We start from the raw sequence: 26818 nt of genomic DNA, 5'->3' as shown, positions 1-26818 counted from the left end.
ACCTCGTAGTTGAAGATAGGTTCTGTAATGAAGGAAGATTAATATGGCGAACAACTCACCCCCAGAATACTGGACGATCGACTCTTGATGAACAACACTTCACTGAGGAAAAGACCTGAATAGATAAAAACTGGTACTTAGCTCCAGATTATATTGCGAAGGATTGTTGACATGGATGACGTCACAGTTCCTGTCCACGTCTCGCGTCGTAAGTCGTGATGACGTCACGGCCTTCTCTCGGTGCACGATGCGCGGTAGAGTCCAAGATTGATGACGTCACAGCCTCCGTCCTTGTCACTACTGCGTATAGCTGTCCACTCTGCGTCCTTGCTCAGTGAACGGGTGATGTTACCCTGTGTTCGTTTTCTTCTTTGCCGTTGATGTTCGATGCCGCCTCGTCCGGTGTAGATTCACGAAGATAAAGTGACAAAACAGTTGCTCAAACGTCAGTGTTAAAATGCTTGTATTCCTCTCGATGAAGGACATAGTTGCGTCTTCATAAACTGTTGCGTTGATTGAAGATCCCGTTTCCTCTGTTTCGTTTGATGTTGAAGGTGGAAGTTAGTTCTTGTAGACCTTCGGTCGGCTGATATGGGTCTTGTTAATTATGTTCTTCGTTTATTCGCTTGCCACCACTTTCTAATGTCTTATCGCTTGGCGATAGACTTTTTGTTTTTTCCTTACGGCTGTTATCCGTAAGTAATGTTTGGTTCCTCTCATCTCCCTTGGATATCTTAGTAGAGAGGTTCTTTTTCTTGTCTGAGGAGATGATTCAAACAGGCTAGTTGAACAAGTTAACAACTTTATTCTGTAACTCCATACTAGGAGATGCAGCTCGGTCGGACGACCGATATGTTTGACTGTTGGCGTGGAACTGCCATTCTAAAGCATCGCGTCGATAGCGGAACATTAGCTATCTCAGCAATTCATATAAAAACACATGCGTAGTTCGCCGGCTCGGAAGTTACAAGTTTCCGGCGTAGGTTAACAGGTCAACCGCTTCCCATGGAAGTTGTTGTGCAAAGTTATCATAACATAAAAATGTTGACAAAGCTTAGAGCTAGATCAGGCTACTGCAGACAGTGCATAGCGTAATCTAAGGTCTGCTTTGGTCACGTAGAACCCTCCTAATGCCATGACCCCAGGTCACTGGTTTATATATAATGTAATTCTTACATATATCTGCCAGGTAAGTATGTATAAAACTTTATTGTATCATAATAATATCATTTTAGTTGAAAAGGAAAATTTTTTAACAACTTACTTTACTTGCCTTAGCACCAAATCTGTCAGTGACTGGAATTTGAAATATTTTTTATTGTATAGCTGATAAAATGCCCTTTTTATTTTATGTCTTGGACAAAAAATATATAAGAGACAATATTGATAGAAAACAAACAAAAAAATTTCTCACAATGTTGATGAGTAACCTCTAGATTACAAAAGAAAAAGTTTTTTGTAAATCACTCTAGTTTTGTTAGACTTGATCTTAGGGAGTTCATCTTGGTTTCATGTTTTGGCAAATGATCAAACTTAATCCTTTAATCAACAAAATCCCCCATAAAGTATAAAAAAACAATAACAAAATTGAGTTATTTATTATGGAAGACAAGATCAAGATTCATTGACTGTTGGTCATTAAGTGCTTTGCATTCTGTGAGTAATTCCAACCCTTAGATGTGGCTTGAGTTGGAATTTCCTGGGAGGGCCTGCTTATGATGTTTGACTCGGCTTGCCTTGGTTCTGTACCCTGCAACAGGGCTCAGGAGCTTGGGCAGTTGTTGCCACACTTCAGTTTGGGTATTTTCACACCTTTCCTGTTCTGGTGGTGCAGGTAGGTGTGGAGATCCCAAGTGTCCCTGAGACTCAGATGACACATCTGGCGACTCAAGGGGTTGCATGATACGTGAGATTGCGTGTTGCATGAGTATATAAGGTAATTGATGCTTTCACAAGGAAGTGAATGGTAACTAAAAGTGGACTTAAGAGAGTAGATTCTCTAAGATAAAGGGGCGTAATAATTGGTACAGGCAGTCCCCACTTATCGGCAGCAACAGATAACGGCGTTTTGGTTTTATGATGCTTGGCTAACAACATTGTTAACCAGGTTTTTGGCACCGGTTAACGATATTCGGTGCCAGCAATTTTCGATGTTGGTAAGTGGTTTATCGGCTTTGATAGGCAGTTTATCGTTGTCGGTTGGCGATTTATCGGTGTCATTAGCCAGTTTATTGGCATTGTTAAGTGATTTTTGGGCTGGTAAGCAGTTTATCGGTGTTGTTAAGGGGTTTATTGCCTTTTACGACATTGTAAACGCCATTTATTACCATAATTACTGTGATGTTCCTGTTACCAGAGATTTTTGGTTATTGGCACTTAGCCAGGAACAGAACTCCAGCCATTAATGAAGGGACTGTACTCAAGGATATGCTCTTATATTTTTTTACTGCACACCATGCAAAGGTCATTGCTCTTGAAATTAAGCTTTATCCTTATTAGTAATTTGTTCATATACGGAACAAACCTTTGGTCTTAACATTAGGATTTACTAGCGCCAAGCTGGAAACCGGTAGAATTAAAATTACACTTGTGAGATCCAGGGACTATTGGCATCTATACCAGGTCACGGGGCATGTATACCCAGAATGCCCACGGCGACCTGTGACCCACCAGTTATTTTCCTACCGCCTTTAAGATAAGACGTGTTTACTGTCTATCTGATTTAAAGCCGGTTTTTCAGTTTGCCCGTTTTTTATCCATTTCATTTTTCATTTCTTATTGCTTTTTCTTTCTCTGAGTGTGCTCAGTGGGAGTGTGATCGGTAAGAGTGTATAAGTGGTAGGATGGAGATTTTTGCCTCAACATCGGGATCGTCTGCCATTTCGAAGAGGAGACAAAGGAAATGCCCAGGAGTCAGTGGCTTTCCTTGTTCTAGATTTCTAACTTCGGTGTCGAGGGATCCTCATCCAACGTGTAGTAGGTGCAGGGAAAACGTATGTACGATTACTAATCCATGTTCTGTTTGTCGCGGTTGGTCGGTGGAACAGTGGAAAAAGTTCTATGAGAAAGGCCAATACAAAAGGAAGGCGGTGACGCCATCTTTGGATGACCAAACCTTACCACAGTACGTGGTCAGCGCTAGGCCTACGAGGCGTACCAACCTTGGATGGTTTGCTTGCGCATTATATGGCGTCACGGTTACAGCAGGGTCCAGCAGCGCTGAATGTTCCTCATCCCCCTGGCTTGCAATTTATGGGGAATAATGCCGCGGCTACGCCATCAAATTCGATGTTTACAGTGATGCAGAACGTGGGAGGTAGTTTGGCAGCAAACGTGCGGTTGCCAGCAGAAGCCGTGCAGTCTCTCCCTACGAGATTGGTGACGTCACAACATACGTCACACACCGATATGGCAGGCGCGATGACGTCACAGACTGCTTCTCGGCCTATTTCGCCGCACCCAGACTCAAATACGCCTTCTGACTCGGCAATGCAAACTGTAATGCAGAAATTACAGGATATAGAGAAGAGAATGGATAAGAGAGACAAAAAGAAAGGTGTGATTCGCCTTCTTCGTCTTCTTCTATTTGGCGTCATCGCTAAGTCTGATAACGTCACGGCGAGCGCCAGTCAAGCGTTGGAGGATTCAGGAGTTCGCGACTGATCCTCGGGCTAAGAGGAGAAGAGTGAATTCTTCTTCATCTTCAGACCAAGACTTTCGTATCCAAGTCAGCAGGAAGGTCGGGAAGTCAGTGGCTAGTAAGCACAAAGCTAGCAGACGAAGTCGTTCGCAAGAATCCGAACAAGCGAGAGAGGCGACGGCCGACGGACTAGCGGCTGATGCGGAGTTGCCAGTTTGGATTACAAAGACTACGATGCCGCTGGTAAAATCGACGTTGGCGGCGAAAGGTGCAGCAGAGGATAGAATGCAGGTCCCAGTTTCGCCCGTAAGGCCATTCAAAATACGTACAAAGGATGATAAGGCTCCTATTAAAAGTACGAAGAATAGGGAGTTGGCAACCTCGGCGGATACGTCCGTGGAAGGCAGTGTCCGTCTGGATGAAAGGTCGAGGCCGAGTTCTCCGACGCTCGAAAACGATACCAATACTAATAGAGACGAGGTTATATCTGTTTCAAGGGAGCCTTCATCTTGGAGATCTAGACGAGATTCTCACTCTAGATCCGTGAGCAGAGAAAGAGTGAGGCGTTCTCGTTCCCCTGCTGACTATTCGGGATCGAGCCAATGGCGGCCAGCAAAGATCAAAGAGACCGCGGCCATAGGGGCAGGCGGCCGTGGAATTCCGGGCCGTTTGCCAGAGGATAGGGGTGAGACAACATCCCTTGTGACGGAGAAGCAATACATTAGAAGCCGGAGGAAGAGAAAACCAAGAGTTTCTGGCCTCGTATGCAGAGTGTTATTGATTTGATTCGTCAATTCAATAACCTTTCGGAGAAGACAGAAACACCGGCCAGTATGCTTCCTCCTGGAATTGACATGGCATTTGGATTAAAAAGGGATACCAAGGTGTCGTATGAATTGCCTTGTTCAAGTCATGCGGATTCGGTCTTACAACACGTAAACACAAAGATTGCAGGAAGGGATAATTCCTTAAGATCTAATAGATCATTTAAATTTATTCCCCCTCCAATGATGAAGCAAAGGAAATATTTTATGACACCGAAGGTCCCTTTGCTGTCTAGACAAGTGAACCCTAATGTTGTAAGGTTAAGGCCTGGATTAACCTTGGATCAGGTTAAAATGGAGTGCCCTTCGATGACATACCAAGAGGCTGCTACGTTAGAAGCAACAGCTTCTTCTGTCTTTCAGACTGCTTCTTGGTTAGATCTTTGGTCAACAGCAGTGGCGAAGATTGCATCCTCGGACGTGACAAGAAAAGTAGTGGATGAATCATTGTTCATTAGATTACTACAGTCAGGTTCAAGGATTGCGTACCTGACAAACTTAAGTGCCAATGTATGTGGGCGGCAAATATCCTGCTAATGAGGAGAGATGCAGCGTTGGCTAGACTAAGCCGTACTGTGGATTTGGATTCCCTGTTAGCGGTGAGGAATGGGGATATCTTGGAGTCGCAACTGCTGTTGCCAGAGGTCATACTGGAAGAGGTGATAGATAAGATGGATGGACACTAACGATAGGTTGGTGCAGCAGGCAGTTAGGAAAATGTCTAACAGTCAAGCTACTCCTTTGGAGGGGAGACAACAGCAAATATCTCGGAAGACAGTGAGACATAACATCCCTAATAGAGCCAGAAGACCCTCTTCCCCAAAGAGGCTAACTCATTGGCCCTTTCATAATAGAAACAACAGAGGGAGGGGAAGTAGGGGAAGAGGGAGAGGCTCAAGAAGATAGGATGGGCGCCTCTCATCACTCGGCCACACCAGTGGGGGGTTGCCTGGCAAATCACTGGAAGGTGTGGCAGGAACTAGGGGCAGAGCAGTGGGTGGTGGATGTTCTCAGGATCGGGTATTTGATCCCGTTCGAGGTAACCCCGCCCCTGACAGATCAGCCATTACCCCACTTCGCTTATGCTCACGAATCTCAGAAGGCCATTATTCTGCAAGACGAACTGAAGAAGATGATGGAAAAAGGAGCTGTGGAACAAGTATGCAGTCCATCAAAAGGCTTCTACAGCAGGATTTTCCTGGTACCCAAAGCCAACGGGGAGTGGAGGACAGTAATAGACCTGTCAACTCTGAATCTGTTTATAAGGAAAACCAGTTTCAAAATGGAAACTCCAAAAACTGTTCTACAAGCAGTCAGGATCGGGGACTTTATGCTGACAGTCGATCTGAAGGACGCATACTTTCAGATACCAGTCCATCAGTCTTCAAGGAAATTTCTCCGCTTCAGTCTTGCAGGGAAAGCTTTCGAATTCAAGGTCCTGTGCTTCGGATTGACAACGTCTCCTCAAGTTTTTATAAGAGTGTTCACTCTCGTGTCGACGTGGGCGCATGCTCAGGGGATCAGGCTAATAAGATATCTGGACGATTGGCTGGTGATAGCGAAGTCCAGAGAGAAATTACTCAGGGACAGGGCGACCCTCCTGCAGCTTTGTCACAGCCTAGGTACTGTGATAAATCAGGAAAAGTCGCAGTTGGATCCAAGTCAACGTTTGGAGTATGTGGGAATGGTTATAGACGCAACAGAAGCCAAAGTATTCCTGATAGACCAAAGAATAGAGAAATGCAAACAAGTGGTGAATGCCTTTCTGGGAAAACAAACACAGCCAGCAAGGCAGTGGCAGGTGGTACTGGGAATCCTAACCTCCCTGGAGAAGCTAGTACCACAAGAAAGGCTACACCTTCTGTCCCTACAATGGAGGATGAAGGGAGTTTTGGTCACCAATAGTAGATCACCCGTACGAGCAAATTGCCTTGTCGGGCAGAAGTGAGGAAAGACTTGCTGTGGTGGGTGAACGACGACAATCTGACAGTGGGTGTCCCCCTTCAACAATCCTCTCCGGACCTCTTGCTGTTCTCGGATGCATCACTAGAAGGCTGGGGAGCCCATATGGAGGAGTTGATGGTGTCAGCAAAATGGAGTTGCAAGGACAGAGAACTCCATATAAACGTGCTGGAGCTAAAAGCAGCATTTCTAGCTCTACAGGAATTCAGGGAGAGAGTAAAGGGACACTCAGTAGTATTGATGTCAGACAACACCACAGTAGTAGCTTATATAAACAAACAAGGAGGCCTAGTTTCTCAGAAGTTACATGTGATGACAGTTCAACTTCATCAGTGGGCTGTAGAGAAACCTGGTAGGCATCAGGGCCAGGTATATTGCGGAAAAAAGGAAACATAGTGGCCGACAAGTTGAGCCGCAGGGATCAGATTCTGGGAACGGAGTGGTCCCTGCACCAACAGGTAGTGGACAGGATGCTCATGTTGTGGGAAGGACCGATCATAGACCTATTCGCAACCAGGTACAACAAAAAGTTGGAAGTGTATTGTTCGGGAGTCCCAGACGCAGAGGCAGTAGCAGATGATGCGCTACAACACCCTTGGGACAATCTGGACGTGTACGCATTTCCTCCATTTTGTCTGATCCGTCAGGTTCTGAACAGGGTAATGCGGTCTCAGAACCTCAAGATGACCCTGGCAGCTCCGTTATGGCCGAAGGCAGAGTGGTTTCCAGACCTACTGGAACTCCTAATAGATGTGCCGAGAGAGTTACCCCCATGGAGCAACCTACTGTGTCAGCCGCATGGAGAGTACCACCCAGTCGGTGAAGTCCTATCGCTTCACGGTGGAGACTGTCAAGTATCTCCTCCGAGCGAGAGGGTTTTCGCAGAAAGCAGCAACTCAGATGGCAGGAAATATCAGAAAATCATCTGCGACAGTATACCAAGGAAAGTGGTCAGCATACTGTGATTGGTGTCGTAGAGGGAACTTGTCTCCACTCGGTACCACTATTCAGCAGTTAGCAGACTTTTCTGATATATCTCAGAACAGAAAAGCATATGTCTGTATCTGCAAGTGAAGGGGTACAGGGCTGCTCTAGCCTTAGTCTTACGAATGAAAGGGGTGGACATTTCGTCTTCGTGGAGTTGGCCATGCTGATGAGGAGCTTTGAACAGTTCATTGTCCACCAAAGGAACTAGAAGCCCAGAGTTGGGATCTGACCATGGTACTGAGTAGTCTGACAAAACCCCCCTACGAACCACTAAGGCAGTCTACAGATAGGAGCCTGACCCTGAAGACTGTCTTCTTATTGGCCCTGGCTTCAACCAAAAGGGTGGGGGAGCTACATGGCCTGTCATATCTCATAAAGCACTCGAGAGGTTGGAGGTCAATGGTATTTGAGTTTGTTCCAGAATTTGTGGCCAAGACCCAAAACCCAACAATAGTGGACGGCAGATTCGACTCCTTTGCCATACCTTCCTTGGCAGACTTTGTAGACAATGACAAAGATGAGATGCTTCTGTGCCCCGTCAGGGCACTAAGGGAGAGTACTTAAGAAGAAACAAGGCACCTCAGGCCGGGTGTTCCGGAGGTTGTTCGTAAGTACAGGACGGAACAAGAAGGAAGTGTCCAGGAATACAATATCGTTTTGGCTAAGGAAGACGATCAGAAATGCTTATATGACAGAAGACAGGGGGTCAGATAGCCAGGTGGGAGCTAGAGCTCATGACATCAGGGGCTTGAGTGCTTCTCTGGCATTTAAGAAGAACATGTCTTGTGGAGAGAATTCTGAAAGCTGATGTGTGGAAACGCCAAACAACTTTCACCATATTTTATTTGAAAGATGTTGCCCATAGATCTTTGGACACTTTTTCCTTGGGTCCAGTGGTGGCGGCCCAACAAGTGATATAGCTCATCCAGGTCCCCTAGCGGGTCAGTTTGTGTCTAGTCTAAGATGAAGGTATGAAAGTGGAATGAATGGGATGACTGGTCTTTTTTCTTTACTACTTTCTTCCTACTCCTTTAACTACGGGCAATATGAAGGAGGGTACCGTCATATGCTGGAACGGACTAGATGCAGGTGAGGTGGTCAGCCGTACTGTGAAGCTATCTTAGGTTATGATATACTTTTCAGTAGCAACACACCCCTCTAGATAATAGGGAAGAGAGGGGTGAGGGTGGATCCAGTTACAAGGGACAAGAGTAAACCATAGAATGGTATCAACACCCAGTAAGGGAAACCAATAGATTCGCTTATATCTTTGGTTCTAGGTTCATTGTCCATTCTCTTAGAATTTCCCTAATATATTCGGAAATGGATAAGGTGGCAAACTCCCAGTCAGTTGTAGAGACTTACCTCCCTCCAATAAGTAAGTCTTAGAAATATAACTGGTGGGTCACAGGTCGCCATGGGCATTCTGGGTATACATGCCCCCTGACATGGTATAGATGCCAATAGTCCCTGGATCTCACAAGTGTAATTTTAATTCTACCGGTTTCCAGCTTGGCTCTAGTAAATCCTAATGTTAAGACCTCAGGTTTGTTAGTTATGAAAAATACAAATTAGTTACAAATTTGGTATTTTTAATAGCCATATGTCAGCTGACTTCATCATCATTTCCAGATATACCTTGTGTCTATTGACTAAACTCGTCAATAGTAAGCCCAAACTTTGCGTGTTCATGTTCATAATGAGGTACAAGCAGTAAAGTTTGAGCAAAATATTGTTTCAATAAAAGTTGTTCACAAACTGAACATGTATCACAAGCAAGTAAAGGATATATTTGGTGATCCCAGTTTGATAAAAGTGATTCAGACATTAGAAGTTTCTTCCTTCTTAAGTATTTATTATTATTTGTCAAAAAGAGTTAAGTGTTTGTAAATTGAATAATGCATTATGAAATTTAATACAATATGTTTGATAATTATTAACCATCTTATACGTACTTATAGTACCCTCCTCCCATGTTCCTGTCTGGTACACATCTGTAGTCAGCAACAGTCTTGGAATAAAGTGTTTGTCAGGCATCACAATTAGAAATAAAACTTACCGCAAGGATCTGTATTTAATTGAAGGTTGAATTTGGGCTGAGTGTATGTAGTGTAAGAACCTATGGTACTATCTCCAGGGTATAAGATAGATACACCTTTAGGCTAAAGCCATATTACTGGTGTCCAGATAATGGTGAGGGGTCTCATGGTCTGGAGAGTTTATTTTTCCCCAATCTCTCCCACTTAAATCAGATCAGCCATAATGAAAGTATTGTACGTGAATCTTCGAAATATAAAATTATTTTGATGATGCATGCAGTTAAACATCTGTATCAAAATGCAGTGAAATGATTTTGGAGCTATTCCACATGTGGGATATTAAATATGAATATTAAACTGTCTTATCCTTATGTCTTATTGGTATAGCTTACATATTCAGGAAAATATGATGATGTAAAGGAAATACACATATTCTAACAGGTTTTTTTTTTGGTAAAGAGTCACACGATAGTAATATTTTGTTGGAGGAGAATGGAATGTTGTATTGCTTCAATTGGTTACACACATTTTTCCTTTAACAGTGGGTGCTGACTCCAATTGAAGTGGCTATTGAAGATATCCAAAAGAAGACCAAAGAATTAGCAGCAGCCATCAATCAGGATCCTCCAGATCACAAGATATTGCAGATGGTATTGCAGGTAAGGTTGGTTTGATGCTGGAAACTTAAGCAAATTGTTCATTTCATGAAACTTCTTATGTAACTTTTGACTCTCATTGAACTTTTAAGAAAAATGTAATGAAAGTTTCAGCAAATGCCATACAGAAGATAGGTATTGTTTGTAAGGCCTCATATATTTATGACAGTGATAAAATCAGTGTTCTCCAGTGTGGTTGTCTGCTTCTGTCAGATATTTATCTGTTATAGAGTGGTTTGTGGTAGTAGGTTTCTGTTTCCTAGCCCTTAAACGCTGACTGGACGTATTTTACGTCAAAATTTTTTGTCTCTCGGGTGCCGACTGGACGTATTTTACGTCGACATACAAAAGTTTTTTTAAAAATTCGCAGAAAAATACTTTTAGGCCTACCAGCGGAAAACTCTTGAATCATGCGCCTTGGGGGATGCTGGGAGTTCATGGATCAAGGTGTTGTTTTGTTTACAATCGTTACGCAGGCGTGCAAGCGCCAATTTCTTTCTTGCCGCACTAAAAAGTATCTGTGACACATCTCGGAAATTATTTTGTCACTTTGACATAATTTTTGTACCATTTTAAATTAGCCGTTACATGAAGTATTATATATGAAAATGTGCACATTTTTATGTAGAATACAACAAAAAATACTCATGATTGTAGCTTTTATCAGTTTTGGGATATTTTCATATATACGATAAGTGCCAAAAACAATTTCAACCTTTGGTTCAACTTTTGACTCTACCGAAATGGTCGAAAAAAGGGATTTTGACGTAAGGAAAAATCTATTTATTTCTGGGCGATTGGCTCGTGTCGCCAGCGAAATATCCTTTAATCTATTATTCTAGGGTAAATGTACTAACACATACCACAGAGAATAAATAAATAAAGAAAAAGGTCAGTATAATGACTCGCTCACCCTCCCAGAGAGTGTCGGTATGAACACTATGGCGAGTGAGACCACTACCACGAGCCAAATGCCAATAGAATTCTCCCACTACAAAATCCCCCAAGAGGGGAGCCGACCCACAGAGTGGGCAGCACCTACTACTACTACTCCATCCCATGCTGCCGACTGCTGCGCCTCTGGTGGCCATCCTGAAGTTAGCAGGCAATCTTGGCGATGGGATGGGTAGGGCGGGATTTCGCTGGCGGACACGAGCCAATCGCCCAGAAATAGATTTTTCCTTACGTCAAAATCCCTTTTCTGGGCTCAGCTCGTGTCGCTGCGCGAAATCGTACCAGAGAAATAGCACAAGATTGTAAAGAAAAAAATTTAACAAAATATAAAGGGTCTCAAATAAAAGATAAAATAAAAATAAATCAATATTGCTAATAAAGATACATATACACAGTGATACAAATAGAAATATTACTTAACTTATACTATAATTCGCTAATAATATTTCTTAACCTTAAGGTAATATACATATATACAGGAGAAATATCATATATGTACAACAATGGTATCTGTGTAAAGCTTATGTATCAAAACAATCTAAAGCAATTAATATGAAAAGTTGAATAAAACAAACTCAACAATAATAAAATATAAAGAATGTATATGACTTAATATACAAAACCCGTAACCATTATAATAAGATGTATCTCCTAGCATAAAATAAGGAGATGACATCCACGAGATCAGTAATCATCACAAATGTGAGTGTCCCTAGCAAAAAATAAGGGACACCCACTATAACATCATCAAAGCAGCTAAGACACAAGGTGATCGTAAATGAACAAGGCAGGTATAGACGAACTGTTGGGTGAGGCAGTAGAAAGGAGGACTGAATCTTCTACTAAGGATTAGTCAGAGTCAGGGGAAACTATGTTACCCACTGCAACTGCTGAAAATTTCAGGGCTTCCAAAGACTTTAAGTAATGACGTTTGAACACTGTCGGTGATTTCCATCCAGTATACTTTTTCAAACTCATCGAAGTTCATATGTTGGAAATAGTTAATTGAGGTGGCTACTGCCCTTGACATCATGTGCTTTTGGAAAAGAGTCAGGATTGGTCTTGTTTTTTAACGACAAGTACAGGATTTGTTGTCTGATGCCTTTAATAGATAAAAGTTACCCACCTTTTTCTCTCCTAAAGAGAGGACCGATGAGGATGAAGGAGGTCTAGATAGAAAGGCTCGTAAAGTTGAAACTGGGCAAAGAGATATATTCTTGTGGAAGGGGTAGGGTAGTACCTTCATGGTTCCCACCTCATCAAAGGATCTTCATTCTTAGCTAAAAAGCTACGTTCCGGTGAAAGTAGTATTCTCCCCTGTGGGAAAGGAACTGAATATGATCCGGATCTCTGGATAAAGCGACAGTTCTGAAATTCTAGCTCCTGAGGCCAAGCTTAATAAAATAAGGTTTTTTCTTAAAAGCATTATAAATGAGCATGTGTCATTATTGGTTTCTGAAGCCAGTTTTAGAACATCGTTTAAGAACCAAGATACTGACGTAGGCCTTACAGAAGGTCTAAGTCTAGCACAGGCCTTGGGAATAGACGAGAAGTAGGAATCTGTTAAGTCTATGTTGAACCCAAATTGAAAAATCTTTTCAAGGCTGACTTGTTGTCGTAATTGTGCTAGCTGCTAAGCCTTTTCAAATAAGGATCTGAAAAAGGATATAGCTGAATTGATTGTCATGATCTCTAATATCTGATTCTTTCAGGAAGGTTGCTAACTTTTTGACAGCAGCATCGTACTGTCTCAAAGTTGAATCTCTCTTATCTGATTCCAAGAAGAGAATATTCTGAGGGCCAATATTCGCATCCCTTTTCGCTGCAAACTTCATGAAATCCATAAAGTTAGGGTTTTGAGAATCCCTGAGGAAGCGAACACAGTCTTCGTTTGTACTGACTGGGAGAGCTTGGATGGGGATCCGAAGAGGGCGGAGACCCAGTTCCAGGATGAGAGGGTACCAATTGCTCTTCCATTTTTAATGAAATTAAAAATGGAGCTGCTGCAGGGCCAGATGGAATTCCTGCTATTTGTTAAAGAAAGTAGTTCATTCTATCGCAAAGCCACTTGCAATATTATTAAGACAAAGTGTAGATACAGGCAAGATATTATGATGAGCACAAATTAGCATATATTACCCCTCCTACTTTCAAAAGTGGATCAAGACTAGAGGCAAGTAATTATAGGCCTGTGAGTCTAACATCACATATTATGAAAGTGTATGAAAGGGTAATGAAGAAAAATATTATGAAACATTTAATAAAAAATAATTTGTTTAATAAAGGACAACATGGTTTTCGTACCCGGAAAAAGTACACAAACCCAACTGTTAGTCCACCGTGAAAACATATTCAAAAATATGAAAAGCGGAAATGAAACAGATGTGGTTTATTTAGACTTTGCAAAAGCTTTTGATAAAGTAGACCATAATATATTAGCGAAGAAAATTAGAAAACACAATATCGTGGATAAAGTAGGAAGATGGTTAAAGAATTTTTACACAACAGAAAACAGATAGTTATTGCAAACGACGAGGATGGATGAAGCCAAGGTAATATCCGGTGTGCCGCAAGGTACGGTGTTAGCTGCAATACTGTTTGTTATTATGATTGAAGACAAATAGACAATAATGTTAAGGATTCGGTAGTGAGTAGTTTCGCAGATGACACAAGAAATAAGTAGAGAAATTACTTGTGATGAAAGATGGAACGCTCTACAAAGAGACCTTAACAAAGTATATGATTGGGCAGAGGTAAATAGGATGGTATTTAACTCTGATAAATTTGAATCAATAAAATTATGGAGACAGAGAAAGAAAGCTATATGCATATAAGGGACCTAATAATGAGGACCATCACAAATAAGGAAGCAGTTAAAGACCTTGGTGTGATGATGAATAGGGAACATGTTATGCAATGATCAAATAGCAACTCTGTTGGCAAAATGTAAAGCAAAAATGGGAATGTTGTTAAGGCACTTCAAAACAAGAAAAGCTGAACACATGATTATGCTTTATAAAAACATATGTTCGTATAGTCCACGGTTGAATATGCAATATGATATGGTACCCACACTATCAAAAGGAATATTGCACAAATAGAGAGTGTACAAAGGTCCTTTACAGCTAGAATAGAAGAAGTTAAGGACCTAGACTACTGGGAAAGACTACAATTCTTAAAAATTATATAGTCTAGAAAGGAGAAGAGAACGCTACATGATAATTCAGGCATGGAAACAGATAGAAGGAATAGCAGAAAATATCATGAACTAAAAATATCAGAAAGAGCAAGCAGAGGTAGATTAATAGTGCCCAAAACTATACCAGGAAAAATAAGGAAAGCACACAGGACATAATCCACTACGCACCAGCATCGATAATGCAGCGTCTATTCAATGCGTTGCCAGCTCATCTGAGGAATATATCAGGAGTGAGCGTAGATGTGTTAAGAATAAGCTCGACAAATATCTAAACTGCATCCCAGACCATCCAAGATTGGAAGATGCAAAATATACCGGAAGATGTACTAGCAACTCTCTGGTAGACATTAGAGGTGCCTCACACTGAGGGACCTGGGGCGGCAACCCGAAAACAAGATGTAAGGTTCTTAAGGTTCTGGCCAGTCTGGGGCTACTAGAGCCACTTGACCCTTGAATGTCCTGAGTTTGTTTAACACTTTCATGAGAAGATTCACCGGAGGAAAGACATAAATCTTCTCCCAGTTGTTCCAATCTAGAGGCCAGGGCAGTCTCCGTGGCATAGGCCAGAGGGTCCAGGTTGGGGGCCACATAAACACGGGAGTTTGTGGTTCGCTTGAGATGCGAAGAAAGGAAGAGATCTACCTGTAGACCTGGAACTCTCTGAAGAATCCATTGGAACGAACTGTTGTCCAGTGACCATTCGACTCTAGAGGTACTGATCGGGATAGAGCATCTGCTATGACGTTTCTCACTCCAGCTATATGGGTGAGGAGAGATGCCAACTGAACTTGTCCGCCAGGGAGAATATGGCTACCATGACATGATTTAGATGACGTGACTTGGAGCCTCCTCTGTTTATACAATGTACTACCACTGCGCTGTCCAGGACTAGTTTTAGGGTGGGAGTACTTTGGCGGTCGTAACCTTTTTAGAGTCAAGAAACAGTGCCATTCGCCTCCAAGTACGTTTATATGGAACTGACGGAACTGAGGTGACCACGTTCCCTGAACCTTTTTTGAACTGGGAATATCCTCCCCAACCGCTTAATGAAGCGGTCGTGTGGAGAAGTGATCCCTGGAGGAGGAAACTGAAGGGGTCACTGACACCGATAGGTTCTTGACTTTCGCCCACCGGCCGAAGTCGATTCTTTAGAATCAGAGGGACTGAGGACAATTTGTCCCTGGACCTGATATTTGCTCGTGAGCGCCAGATTCTGGTTAGGTCTTTCAGTTTGGCTTTCATTAGGATGTTCGTCACTGATGCAAACTGGAGAGAACCCAGGATCCTTTCCTGAGATCTTCTTGAAGCCAGTTTGTGACTCAGAAATTGCTTGACTGACTTCGCTATTTCCTTCCTCTTGGACGATGGAATCGACAGAGTATGGGAGGATTAGATTCCATTGAATGCCTAGCCACTGAAAGTTTGACTCTGGAGTGAGTCTTGATTTGGTCCTGTTTATCTTGAAGCCTAGATATTCCAGGAACTGAATCACTTTCAGTGTTGCTTTGTTGCATTCCTCGACTGTTGAAGCCCAGATCAACCAATCGTCGAGATACGCTACTACCATAACCCCTTGCGATCTGAGTTGTTGAACAACTACTTCCGCCAGCTTCGTAAACACTCTGGGTGCTACGTTGAGCCCGAAAGGAACTACCTTGAAGGAGAATGTCTGGTCTCCTATCTTGAAGCCTAGATAAGGACGGAAGTGTTTTCTTGCAATAGGGATATGATAGTAAGCGTCTGTAAGATCGATAGAGGTGGTGACGGCCCCACGGGGAAGTAAGGTCCACACCTGCGAGATCGTGAGCATCTGAACTTGTCGCAGCGAATGGCTAAGTTTAAGCGGGACAAGTCTAAAGGATTACTCTTCTTTTTTTGTGAGCCTTTCTTTGGCACGCTGAACAAGCGACCTTGAAATTTTAATCTTTTGACTCTCGCTATAGCTCCTTTCTGAAGGAGATCCTCCGCATACTCCGTCAGTTCTTTGGAAGGAAGTTGACAAGGAAAGGCCTGGATGGAGGTGGGTTTGTTAACCAGCTCCAACCCAGGCCTTTTGACACAATGCTGTGAGCCCACTTGCTGAAGTTCCACCGGTGGCGAAAGTGAAACAGCCTCCCTCCTACCTGAAGTTCTTCATTGGTTCTGGTAACCTCCTCGGCCTCCTCTGAAGTGTTTTCCCCTATTAAAGGGCCCTCCCGATCCTCTCCCACGAAAGGAACGCTTACCTCTGCCTCCCTTACCCGAGCGGTCATACTTCTGTGAAGATTGACTCTGAAGGCTTGATTGTAAGCTGGAGAGATGGCGTAAGAGTGGAGGGCTGAGCTGAGGGGAGATCACGTAAATTGGCTGTGATTGAGCCTTTGAAGTGGAAGGCTGGGCTGTTTTGCACTAAGGGAACCACCGGAACTTGTTGAGAAAAGCGGGGCTTGGCTTGCTTTTCTGGTAGGGCTGGAAACGCCTGGGTTTCCTTTGCCTTTACCTCTAGCTGCAAGATCTTGCCTCCTCTTAGCCGTAAGGCCCCAACGGTCCTTAAGGCTCTGGTTCAACCTCGTCGCCTCTGACTGGACTTCCTTCACCATTGCTTCTAGGAAGAGATCTGCTCCCCAGATGCTCGACGAGAGTAACCTATTCGGCTCGTGCCGAATGGTTGCTTCTTGTAGGACATGCTTCCTACAATTCGTCCTAGCAGTGGCAAACTCAAACATATCTGACTGTACCGTTTGAGTCAGGGATTTGGTCATAAGTTTGAAAAAGCGGCTCTGAACCATAGGCTATGGTGGCCACCTCGGTCATAGCCATAGAATTAATCGATCTGGCTAATCGCGATTTAGCGTCAAATTCAGCCTGAATAAGGCTATCTGGAAGCTGGGTAGCTTTTCACCAAACTGCTCCAGCACAGTCCGGTTTGAGTTTGCAGCTGAGAAGGTGTTCGGTAAGTCTTCCCATAATTCTCCGGCTAAGAAGGAAGTAACGGAGATGTAGGATCTGCTTCCTTCAGTTGAGGCATGGGGTCCCCCCTTCTGGGCCGCTGGAATGGTAGACGTCGCGATCTTTGTTTGTCAGGAAAGGGAGCGGGGTACTCTCATCCATCGTGAAGATCGTAAAGGGACTCTTGAAAGGTTGGATTTTCGTATTAGAACAATCCATGTCCTCTAAACACCTGAGCCATTCTCTCTGAGCCTGGTCACGTGAATAGAGGACTGTCCTCCTTTGGTACCCTATCATCTCGAATCATGGCTGAGGCGGTGAGCCTTGCGTAGCCGATGAACGGAGGCTGAAGGTCTTCCGGGTAGAACTCGAAGTCCTCTATCCTTCGAGTTCCAAATTCCGGTATAGAAATGAGTCCGTCTTGGAAGGGGGCGTATGACGCTACTCTCCACGGGTTGTTCATCGAGAACGGAGGTAGAGAGTCATACGGGGAAGCTGGGCCTCCACCTGCATTGAAAGGTGGAGGAGAGGCTAGAGGAGCTTGGCTCAGTCCGGCTATAATGGAGTCTTGAGAAGTAATCCTATCCGACAACCGAGAGATATTTGTTCCATGCTACTCTTTAAAGAGACCCAACCAGGTCGCCCACCTGTTGCAACAGGCCAGCACTGGAGTCCAAAGCCGGAGCTGCTGCGGAGGTGGAGGGGTGGCTCTGAATTGGAACCAAGGGTAGCGGAACTGACGACTCTGCCGGAGTGTGAGATCTCTCTCTGGAGGATTTACTCCTCGAGGACTTAGAGCCGGACCCAGAAGCTTTAGATCTGTCTGCTCCGGGATTCCTAGCGGAGACTTACGAGAGGAGGATGACGCCGAAGCCGTCTTCTTAGACGACGACGACGTCTTTGTCAAGGATTTCACTGCTTGACCCTTGACCTTGGGTCTAACCGAAGCGTCAGGAGGAGTATACAATTCATCACCCGTAAAGCCTTGGAAGGATGGAGAGGTTGCAGGAGTAGAAGAAACAGTTACGCCCAAGGGTATCCTTGGGTGTCCACCTTACCTACCTCGACCAACAGGTCGTCTACACCTACCATAGGTTCTACATTAATATCCAACGTCGCGACTTCCGAGGAGATGTCCTGGCCTTGGTCAGTCAATGAGGCAGCCAGCTGTTGCTGGATGAAGGCGATAGTCGGGGCCGCCTCTACTGGGTCGACGTATCCTGTCGCCTTGCCTCCGGGGAAGATTAGTACCGCCAACCTTTTCTCCAGGATGTAGGGCATACCCTTGGCGGCGTTCTTCCCGAAACCGCCGACCCAGGCCCGCAGGGTTGCCAGTGCGGTATCCCTCACTGCGGCGCCTGAGAAAGAGAGGGTATCGATTAGATTTAAGAATAACTTAAAACTAAAGGTAACTTAAAGCATAACTTAACTTATAGGGGCTATAAGGCCCCTTGAATTTTCCTTAAGTTAGAGTGATTAATGCAAACTTAAGCACTAAAACAGATGCGGACCAGCTACCGGGAGATGGAATACTTACCCCGTCTAACAGCTGGCTCACCAGATCGTAACATATGGTACACGTCTCATGGTACCAGACCTGGATGTCCCCGTGCGGAGTCGCGCATGGAGCTGGGACCGGTCAAACTTCGTGTCCACACGGGTCTGAAGTGTGGCGGCGCATCCCGGATGCTCACAGTTGGTGGTCTGTAAGTGGAAAGACACATGAGTATCTTAAAGAATATCACTTACAGGCTAAAGGACAGAAAGAAACTCCGTTGCATGCCGGAGCTCGGAAAAAATTCGGGCATAGCCCCTCCCTTACTAGCCCTGAATAGGCTATAAACCCCGGAGGTATCCGGTAAAAAAAGAAGGGAAGGGGGGGGGGAATGGTTTAAGGTACTTAAATAAACTGAACATCTTAAACCTAAAAGCTCGAACGTACCGGACTAAGTCCAGTGCGTGGCGGAGTGATAACTCAGTGAAACGGAGAGGTTAGAAGGGACCGACGTATGCTCCTGTCCACCCCGTGGGGTAGACTTAGTACCTTTCCGCTAGATGCCAGGCCTCCGGTGGTAAAGGAGCCCTAGTAAGGTGGGAAAGAGCGGGGGCATACAGACTCGGGCTAGTAACGGAGCGACGAAGTAAGTAGTAATGGAGAGGGGGAAAGGCCAGTCCCCCCCCACCTTACATCCGACCGGACCGAGAGCCGGAGAGGTCGAGTCCAGTCTGGGTCTGTCCCGTCCCTCTACCCCCTCCGCCTGGGGGGAGAGAGGGAGGCAGGCTCGGGTATGCGGAGCGAGCATGGGCAGCCTAGCTACCCCCCCCGACTCTATGGAAGAGCGGGGAGGGGGGAAAGGTGACTGGACAGGCGTCTGGTGGCTGCCTCGTGATCACATAGTGACCACGGTGCGATAAGAACAACAAACTAAGCCTAAAACAAAACCAACTGATCAGCGAGATGCTATCGGGAAGCAACCGAGCTGACAAGCGGTAAACACTAAGGCCCAATAGGCCGTAACCTAGGCTAAGCGAGCCAGACGCCTGACTAACCTAACAATATCACATAGATAATAAAATGAATAATAAAATGAAAGGAAAGAAAAACCGCAAAATAGTAGGAGAAAAAATCCAGGAGTGTACCGACTCAACCCGAAGGCAAGTCTACCACTCAAAGTAGTCGAGGCGATACTAAGAGCCGTGGCTAGGGTCTTTGGATAGAAGAGCCTACATAAGGTAAAAGACATGCATGCATGACAAAACCGTGTAGACCTTACCCTAAACAAAGCGGATAATAAATAGAGCGTACAAAGACAGGGGATGCTCTGGGTATGGGCGACCCAGAACGGACCCATCACGAGGCAGAACCATGCTGCCATGCTTCCGCCTAGAGATCGTATTTATACCTAAAAAACGGCAAATACGTGCTCAGGGCCGGAAAAAACCAAAATAGCAATAAACACTGAGTACTTAACTTAGCTGCTGCGATGGCTGCACGCTCCATTGTAATAAAATCCAAAAGAAAGGGCACAAAAACACAGAGAAGAAAATGGCACGTGTGTATCGTGTGCGCTAACTGAAAAGGATGGCCACCAGAGGCGCAGCAGTCGGCAGCATGGGATGGAGTAGTAGTAGTAGGTGCTGCCCACTCTGTGGGTCGGCTCCCCTCTTGGGGGATTTTGTAGTGGGAGAATTCTATTGGCATTTGGCTCGTGGTAGTGGTCTCACTCGCCATAGTGTTCATACCGACACTCTCTGGGGTTAGGGCGGAGACGGCGAGTCAGTTATACTGACCTTTTTTCTTATTTATTTATTTATTCTCTGGTTATGTGTTAGTACATTTACCCTAGAAATAATAGATTAAAGGATATTTCGCGCAGCGACACGAGCTGAGCCCAGAAAACGCAATTGTAAGCCAAAACTCTTATATTTTAGTAATATTCAATCATTTACCTTCATTTTGCAACTAATTGGAAGTCTCTAACACAATATTTCGATTTATGGTGAATAATTTATGAAAAAACCTTTTCCTTACGTCCGCGCGGTAACTCTTCCGAAAAAAATCATACATGCGATTGTGGTAATGTTTGCACCATTTTAAAATTAGCCGTTACATAAAGTTTTATATATGGAAATGTGCGCAATTTCATGCACAATACAACTAAAAACAACCCATGGTTGTAGCTTTTATCAATTTTGAAATATTTTCATATAAAAAATGATAAGTGACAAATTTTCAACCTTCGGTCAACTTTGACTCTACCGAAATGGTAAAAAAACGCAATTGTAAGCTAAAACGCTTATATTCTAGTAATATTCAATCATTTACCTTAATTTTGCAACAAATTGGAAGTCTCTAGTACAACATTTCGATTTATGGTGAATTTATGAAAAAAACATTTTCTTTACGTCCGCGCGGTAACTCTTCCGAAAAAATCATACGTGCGATTGTGGTAATGTTTGCACCATTTTAAATTAGCCGTTACATAAAGTTTTATATATGAAAATGTGCACAATTTCATGTAGAATACAACAAAAAATAATTGAAGGTTGTAACTTTCCTCATTTTCGAAATATTTGCATATAAATCACGATAAATAGAAAAAAAACCACATTCGGTCAACTTTGACTCTACCGAAATGGTCGGAAAACGCAATTGTAAGCTAAAACTCTTACAGTCTAGTCATTTATCTTCATCTTGAAACAAATTCGAAGTCTCTAGCACAATATTTAGATTTATGGTGAATTTAAAAAAAAAACTCCTTCCCTCCGCGCGCGGATTCTCCGCCACAAATCTCCGAAATGCGTACGTCCCATTCTCGGAATATTTGCTCCATTTCATATTAGGCATTCCATAGAGGTTTATATATGAAAATGTGCGCAATTTCATGTAGAATAAAATGAAAAATATTTGAAGGTTGTAGCTTTTCTAATTTTTGAAATAATTGCATATAAAAAAAATATATAAAAAAATTTGACATTCGGTCAACTTTAACTCGTCAGATATGGTCGAAAACTGCAATTTTAAGCTAATACTCTTACAGTATAGTAATATTCAATCATTTATTTTGAAAGAAATTGGAAGTCTCTAGGACAATATTTAGATTTATGGTGAATTTTTGAAAAAAATATTTGTTTACGTCCGCGCGTTACGAATTCATGCATTATTTTGTGATAATATTTTCTCTGTGTTGCTTTGATTGTTTTACAATGTGTTATATACCAAAATGATCGCAATTTAGTGTACATTACAAAGAAAAAAAAGTAACTTGTTACCTTTAACCGTTTTGGGCACAGCGTGATTTGAATACAATTATATATGAAATTTTGTTTTCGCATTATTTATATATGATAATGATAATTTTTATAATTTCTGATGGTTGCATACTAAACTTCAGCCAATGACAAAAAAGGAGCCAAAAATTAACTCTTAATCTTGAAAACTAAGCGCGCTGTGATTTTTAAAAAAAAATATTTTTTCCGCTTCCGCGCTCACTCCGAAACACCTCCGGCACACGGGAGACAATTTTTATTTTACCGCTTTGGTGTTTAAGGGCTAGTATGTAGTAGCAGTTATGACTTGGACCATCGAGGGATGGTTCTCTTGTTTGTCACTTTTTCATAAGTTGTATTTCAACAGAAATCTTTCACATTCACAATTGATCCATGATCTCCTTTATCTGCTGAGAGCAACCATTTGCTGATCAACAGCAGCAATATGCATTAAAGTGCTTTGCTGTCATACTTCTCAGTCATAGAGGTCCTGTGTTCCTCACACTGTTGGACTGTGGGACATTGTCCCAGAGGATGTCGTGCAATTGGAACTTCAGAAGTTCAAGCGAAGATGCAATGCATTACTGCCTTAGTATGAATCTCCTTCTTCCTAATGAACACCATATTCTTTGGAAGCTTGAATTTCAAGTCAGTGGCCCCTGAGAGCTTCTTCCATATGAATAGGTTTCATTTAATAGATAGTAATAATATGTAATAATAATAATGACAATAGTAATAGTGATAATACAGGATGTCCCCTGTTATTGTTGGGAGTTCCGTTCACGGCAGGGTGCTGATCAGCAAAAACCACCAGTAACTGAAACGCGGCAGTTTATGGTGCTTATGGGGCTGAGTTTCAGTTAATGGCACCTCTGTTAGGTATCTTATGATGCCGTAACTCTATTATCACCACCTTATGGCACCAATAACCGAAACTCAGCCTGTTATGGTATCATAAATCACTGATTTTATGGCGCTAGACAAGAGCCATAAAACCCGGTCACCATTAACCGAGACTGCCGATAAGCGGGGACTGCCTACAATGATAATAATATGAAGCTTAAATTTATTTAGGAAATGTCAAATATTTGGTGCTGGTATCTCAGCAACTATATCTCATGACAGTTCAACTGCATCAGTGGCATGTGCGAAAACTTAAATCGAGTTTAGGACCAGATATATTCCAGGGAAAGGGAATGTAATAACAGAGGTTGGAAGTCAATAGTTTTCAAATTTATACCAGAATTTGTGGCTAAGATGCAGAGTCCATTAGTTGTAGATGACCGATTTGTCTCCTTTTCTATATGCTCTTTCGGAGACTTTGTGGATGATGACCCTGAAGAATTGCTATCATATCCTGTCAGAGTACTGTGGGCTTATTTTAAGAAGAACTTGACATCTGAGACCTATGTGTCGAAAACTTTTTGTTAGCACTGGCTGGTCAAGAAAGAAGTGTCCAAGAAAACAATATCATTTTGGTTAAGGGGAACGATCAGGAGTGCATATTTGACAGAAACAGAAGTGTCAGATAGTGTTGTGAGAGCTGGAGCGCATGAAATCAGAGGTTTGAGCTCTTCTTTGGCATTCAAGAAGAATATGTCTGCTCAGAGAATTTTGAAAGCTGTTGTGTGGCTACAACAAACCATTTTCACTTCCTTTTACTTGAAAGACATTGCCTATAGGTCCTTGGATACTTTTTCCTTGGGTCTGGTGGTGGTTGCTCAACAAGTTGTGTAGCTCATCCAGTACCCCTGGCAGTTCAGTTTGTATCTAGATTAAAATGAAGGTATGAAAGTAGATTGAATGAGATGACTGGTCTCTTCTTTTCTATGTTTTCTATCTACCTCTTTACCTACGGGCTGAAAGAAGAAGACTACCATCATAAGCTGGAATGGAGGGAGTTACAGGTGAGTAAGATAGCCATGCTCTTAGAGTGATCAATAATGTAAGGTACCTTTCAGTACCAACACATCTCTCTCTGTAGCAAGGAGAGAGAAAGAGATGATGATAAATTTACATGAGAGGATACGTGGGTTTGTTATTGGAACAGGTAGCTCCCCATCTTCCACAAATGCAATGAACTATGACGTAGGAAACACCCAGAAATATGAACCTAGAGATACTCATATAACATAGGTTCTATGGTTGAGGTCAGTTGTTTTAGAATTCCTTTTATTCAGAAATTGACTAAATGTGGCAAACTCCTAGTCATTTAATAATACTTACTTCCCACCAATGAGTAAATCTTTCCTAATGTTAAAGACCGAAGGTTTGTTTCGCATATGAACAAGTGACAATTTTTTCAATCAATATATATTTTTCATAACTAACAAACCTGAGGTCTTAACTTATAATGGGCCCACCTCTAACCATCCCTCTGTCAGGTAAACTGGGTTGGAAGAGTAACTGACACGATCAAGAGATGCCGAAGGCATTTTGGGAGCTCCCACATAGCCCATGATCAAGCACGGATGCAAATACGTAGTTCTTTGCGTACACAATTTTGTATTAATTTTACCAGTTTCCAGCTGGCACAAGAAGAATTATCCTAATGTTAAGACCTCAGGTTTGTTAGTTATGAAAAATACAAATTGATTAAAAAATGTGTAATTTTTAGAAAATTTTATCAATTTATCTCAACCAGGTTAACCATACTGTGATATCAACTTATGTTGGTCAAGTTTTGCATTTGGTCCCATATTTTGCTGAGCCTCATGTAATGTCCCATTTGCTCTTTCTTAATTTTTTTTTTTTTTTTACATAGGAATGGCCAGAGTTTGTAACTAAACTGTGGAGTTTTTAATGTTGCACATTTCTTCTAGCCCCATAAGATATATAATGGACGTAGATTGGTGCCAAGATGGCAAATGTTTTTCTAATTGTGAATGCTGTCTTTCCATGACAAAGTGTACCTCCATCATTCTTAGTATCATCTTGGTAAGGATGCAAAGTTCAAGGCACCAGTCTCTGTTATGGGCCTTCGTTGTTACTACCAATCTGTGCACCGATATCCATCCACAACATCTGCCAAAACAAATAATAAAATAACCCATTAAGATAGAAACAATTGGACGGTGGTTCATTAAAATCAGTTATCCTGACCAGAAGGCCTTGGTGAGGATCAAAAGACTGCATTCAAGAGTAGATGAAGGGAGGAAACGAGGTAGAAACATCTAAAAAGAGGCTCATAAAAGCAGCAACAACTCTAACTAGGGATTCAGCCAAGTAGAAGAACACAAGCTGCAGTTAACTTATCTCTTATCTTTTAATTATTGTTCATTTGTTGGTGCCTAGCACTATAATATTCATATTACACTTTAAATCTTGAAAGCAGTAATCTACTGCACTCTGGTCTCAATTCAGTTGGTGATTTTTCTGTTTTCTCTGCCATTTCCATCTGCTTGTCTGATGTAAATACATATTCATTAATCCTATCCAATCTCTCTTTTCCTACCTGTTTCAGCTTCCAACTTGGCTCAGGGTTCTTAATTCTAATTTCATATTTTTAGTGTATCTTTTGTGTTGATAAACTGGGAGATTCTGAGCACCCATCCCTGGTCAGGATGAAGGGGGCATTTCTATACATATTTTGCTTATCCATTAAAGTGGCAAAATCCACAGGGAATTCTTTGGCTAAAAGCACTAAAGGATAGTCAGTTCCTTAAAAGTAAGTGCAAAATCTGCTGAGTAGACAAAACAGTGGTTCCCACTTATCGTCGGAATCGGTTAACGGTGTTTCAGTTTTACGCTGCTTGGGTAATGATGTCAGTAACCAGATTTTTGGGGCTGGTAAGCAATGTTCAATGCCAGTAAGCGATTTTCGACACCAGTAAGCAATTTAATCAGTTTTGGCAGGCAGTTTATTGGCGTTGGTAGGCAGTTTATGACATCATTAAGCAATTTTCGGCACCGGTAAGTGGTTTATTGGTGTTGGTAAGCTGTTTATTGGCACCAATCAGCACTTTAATTATCATAAACACCATTTATTACCATAATTATTGTGATATTCTGGTTAACAACAATTTTTGATTGTCGGCACTCGGCTGAGAACAGAACCTTCATTGTTAAGTGGGACTAACTTTAATGTTTTGTATATCTTGACTTATTATTTCAGTTTAGTATTTCTTAACTTTTTTTTTATATTTCTTAACTTATTTAAACCGTAAAATAAGCGTGATTTGTAAATCAACATGCTGTAAGCAAACAAATGTACAGACATATGCAAATGAATAGCCGTCTTCCTCACCATTCACGTATTATCAAATCCATGTTGTCATAAGTTAAATAATATAAAAGTCAGTTTATTTTGTTTGACAAGTGGTAAAAATAGAATGAATGTTATTTTTGATTTCCTTGGGTGTCTATTCACGAATAAAAAAGAGACATACAGGTTGCCTCTGGTTATCGGCAATCCAGTTTTATGCTACTTGTCTACCGAGAACGATAACTGGATTTTTGGCAGCGATCCTCAGATATCGTTGATTTTCAGTTATCACCGATTTTTGTTTATCATTGTGCTTGTGGAAACGGAACCCCCACCGATAACCAGGGACTGCCTTTATAAGTAAATGGCAACATTTCCTTTGGGCAAATCACAGTGCCACAGTGTACTTCGTGAGTCATGCCATGCCCAGCTTTTTAGTGCATTTCAGAGTACAATTTTTTTGTCATAATAGGAGCAAAGATGAGATTTATTATAAGAGGAATATATAAAACTATATGCACTATGAGAATTAAAAAACAAAAGAAATCTGAATGATAGGCAAGTATCTCCATTGGAGAAATGTCATGAATGTCAATCACCCAAGAGGAAGCTAAGTTACTGCAAAAATCTGCTTCTCTGTTTTTTCCATTCTGAT

The 26818-nt window shown here is 42.4% G+C and overlaps 1 protein-coding gene across 1 annotated transcript in view; it reads left to right on the top strand.

Moving 5' to 3' along the window:
* LOC135219591 (dedicator of cytokinesis protein 7-like) overlaps positions 1-26818 on the top strand; it is a 492066-nt gene that overhangs the window by 444332 nt on the left and 20916 nt on the right. Inside the window, 1 exon segment of the mRNA XM_064256479.1 lies at positions 9995-10111. Within this exon segment, the coding sequence (XP_064112549.1) occupies positions 9995-10111 (117 nt within the window).

The sequence above is a fragment of the Macrobrachium nipponense genome, chromosome 1 (genome assembly GCF_015104395.2).
Source record: "Macrobrachium nipponense isolate FS-2020 chromosome 1, ASM1510439v2, whole genome shotgun sequence".
Taxonomy (NCBI): domain Eukaryota; kingdom Metazoa; phylum Arthropoda; class Malacostraca; order Decapoda; family Palaemonidae; genus Macrobrachium; species Macrobrachium nipponense.
Note: the sequence above shows the minus strand (reverse complement) of the source record. Positions and strands in the feature narration are given on the sequence as shown.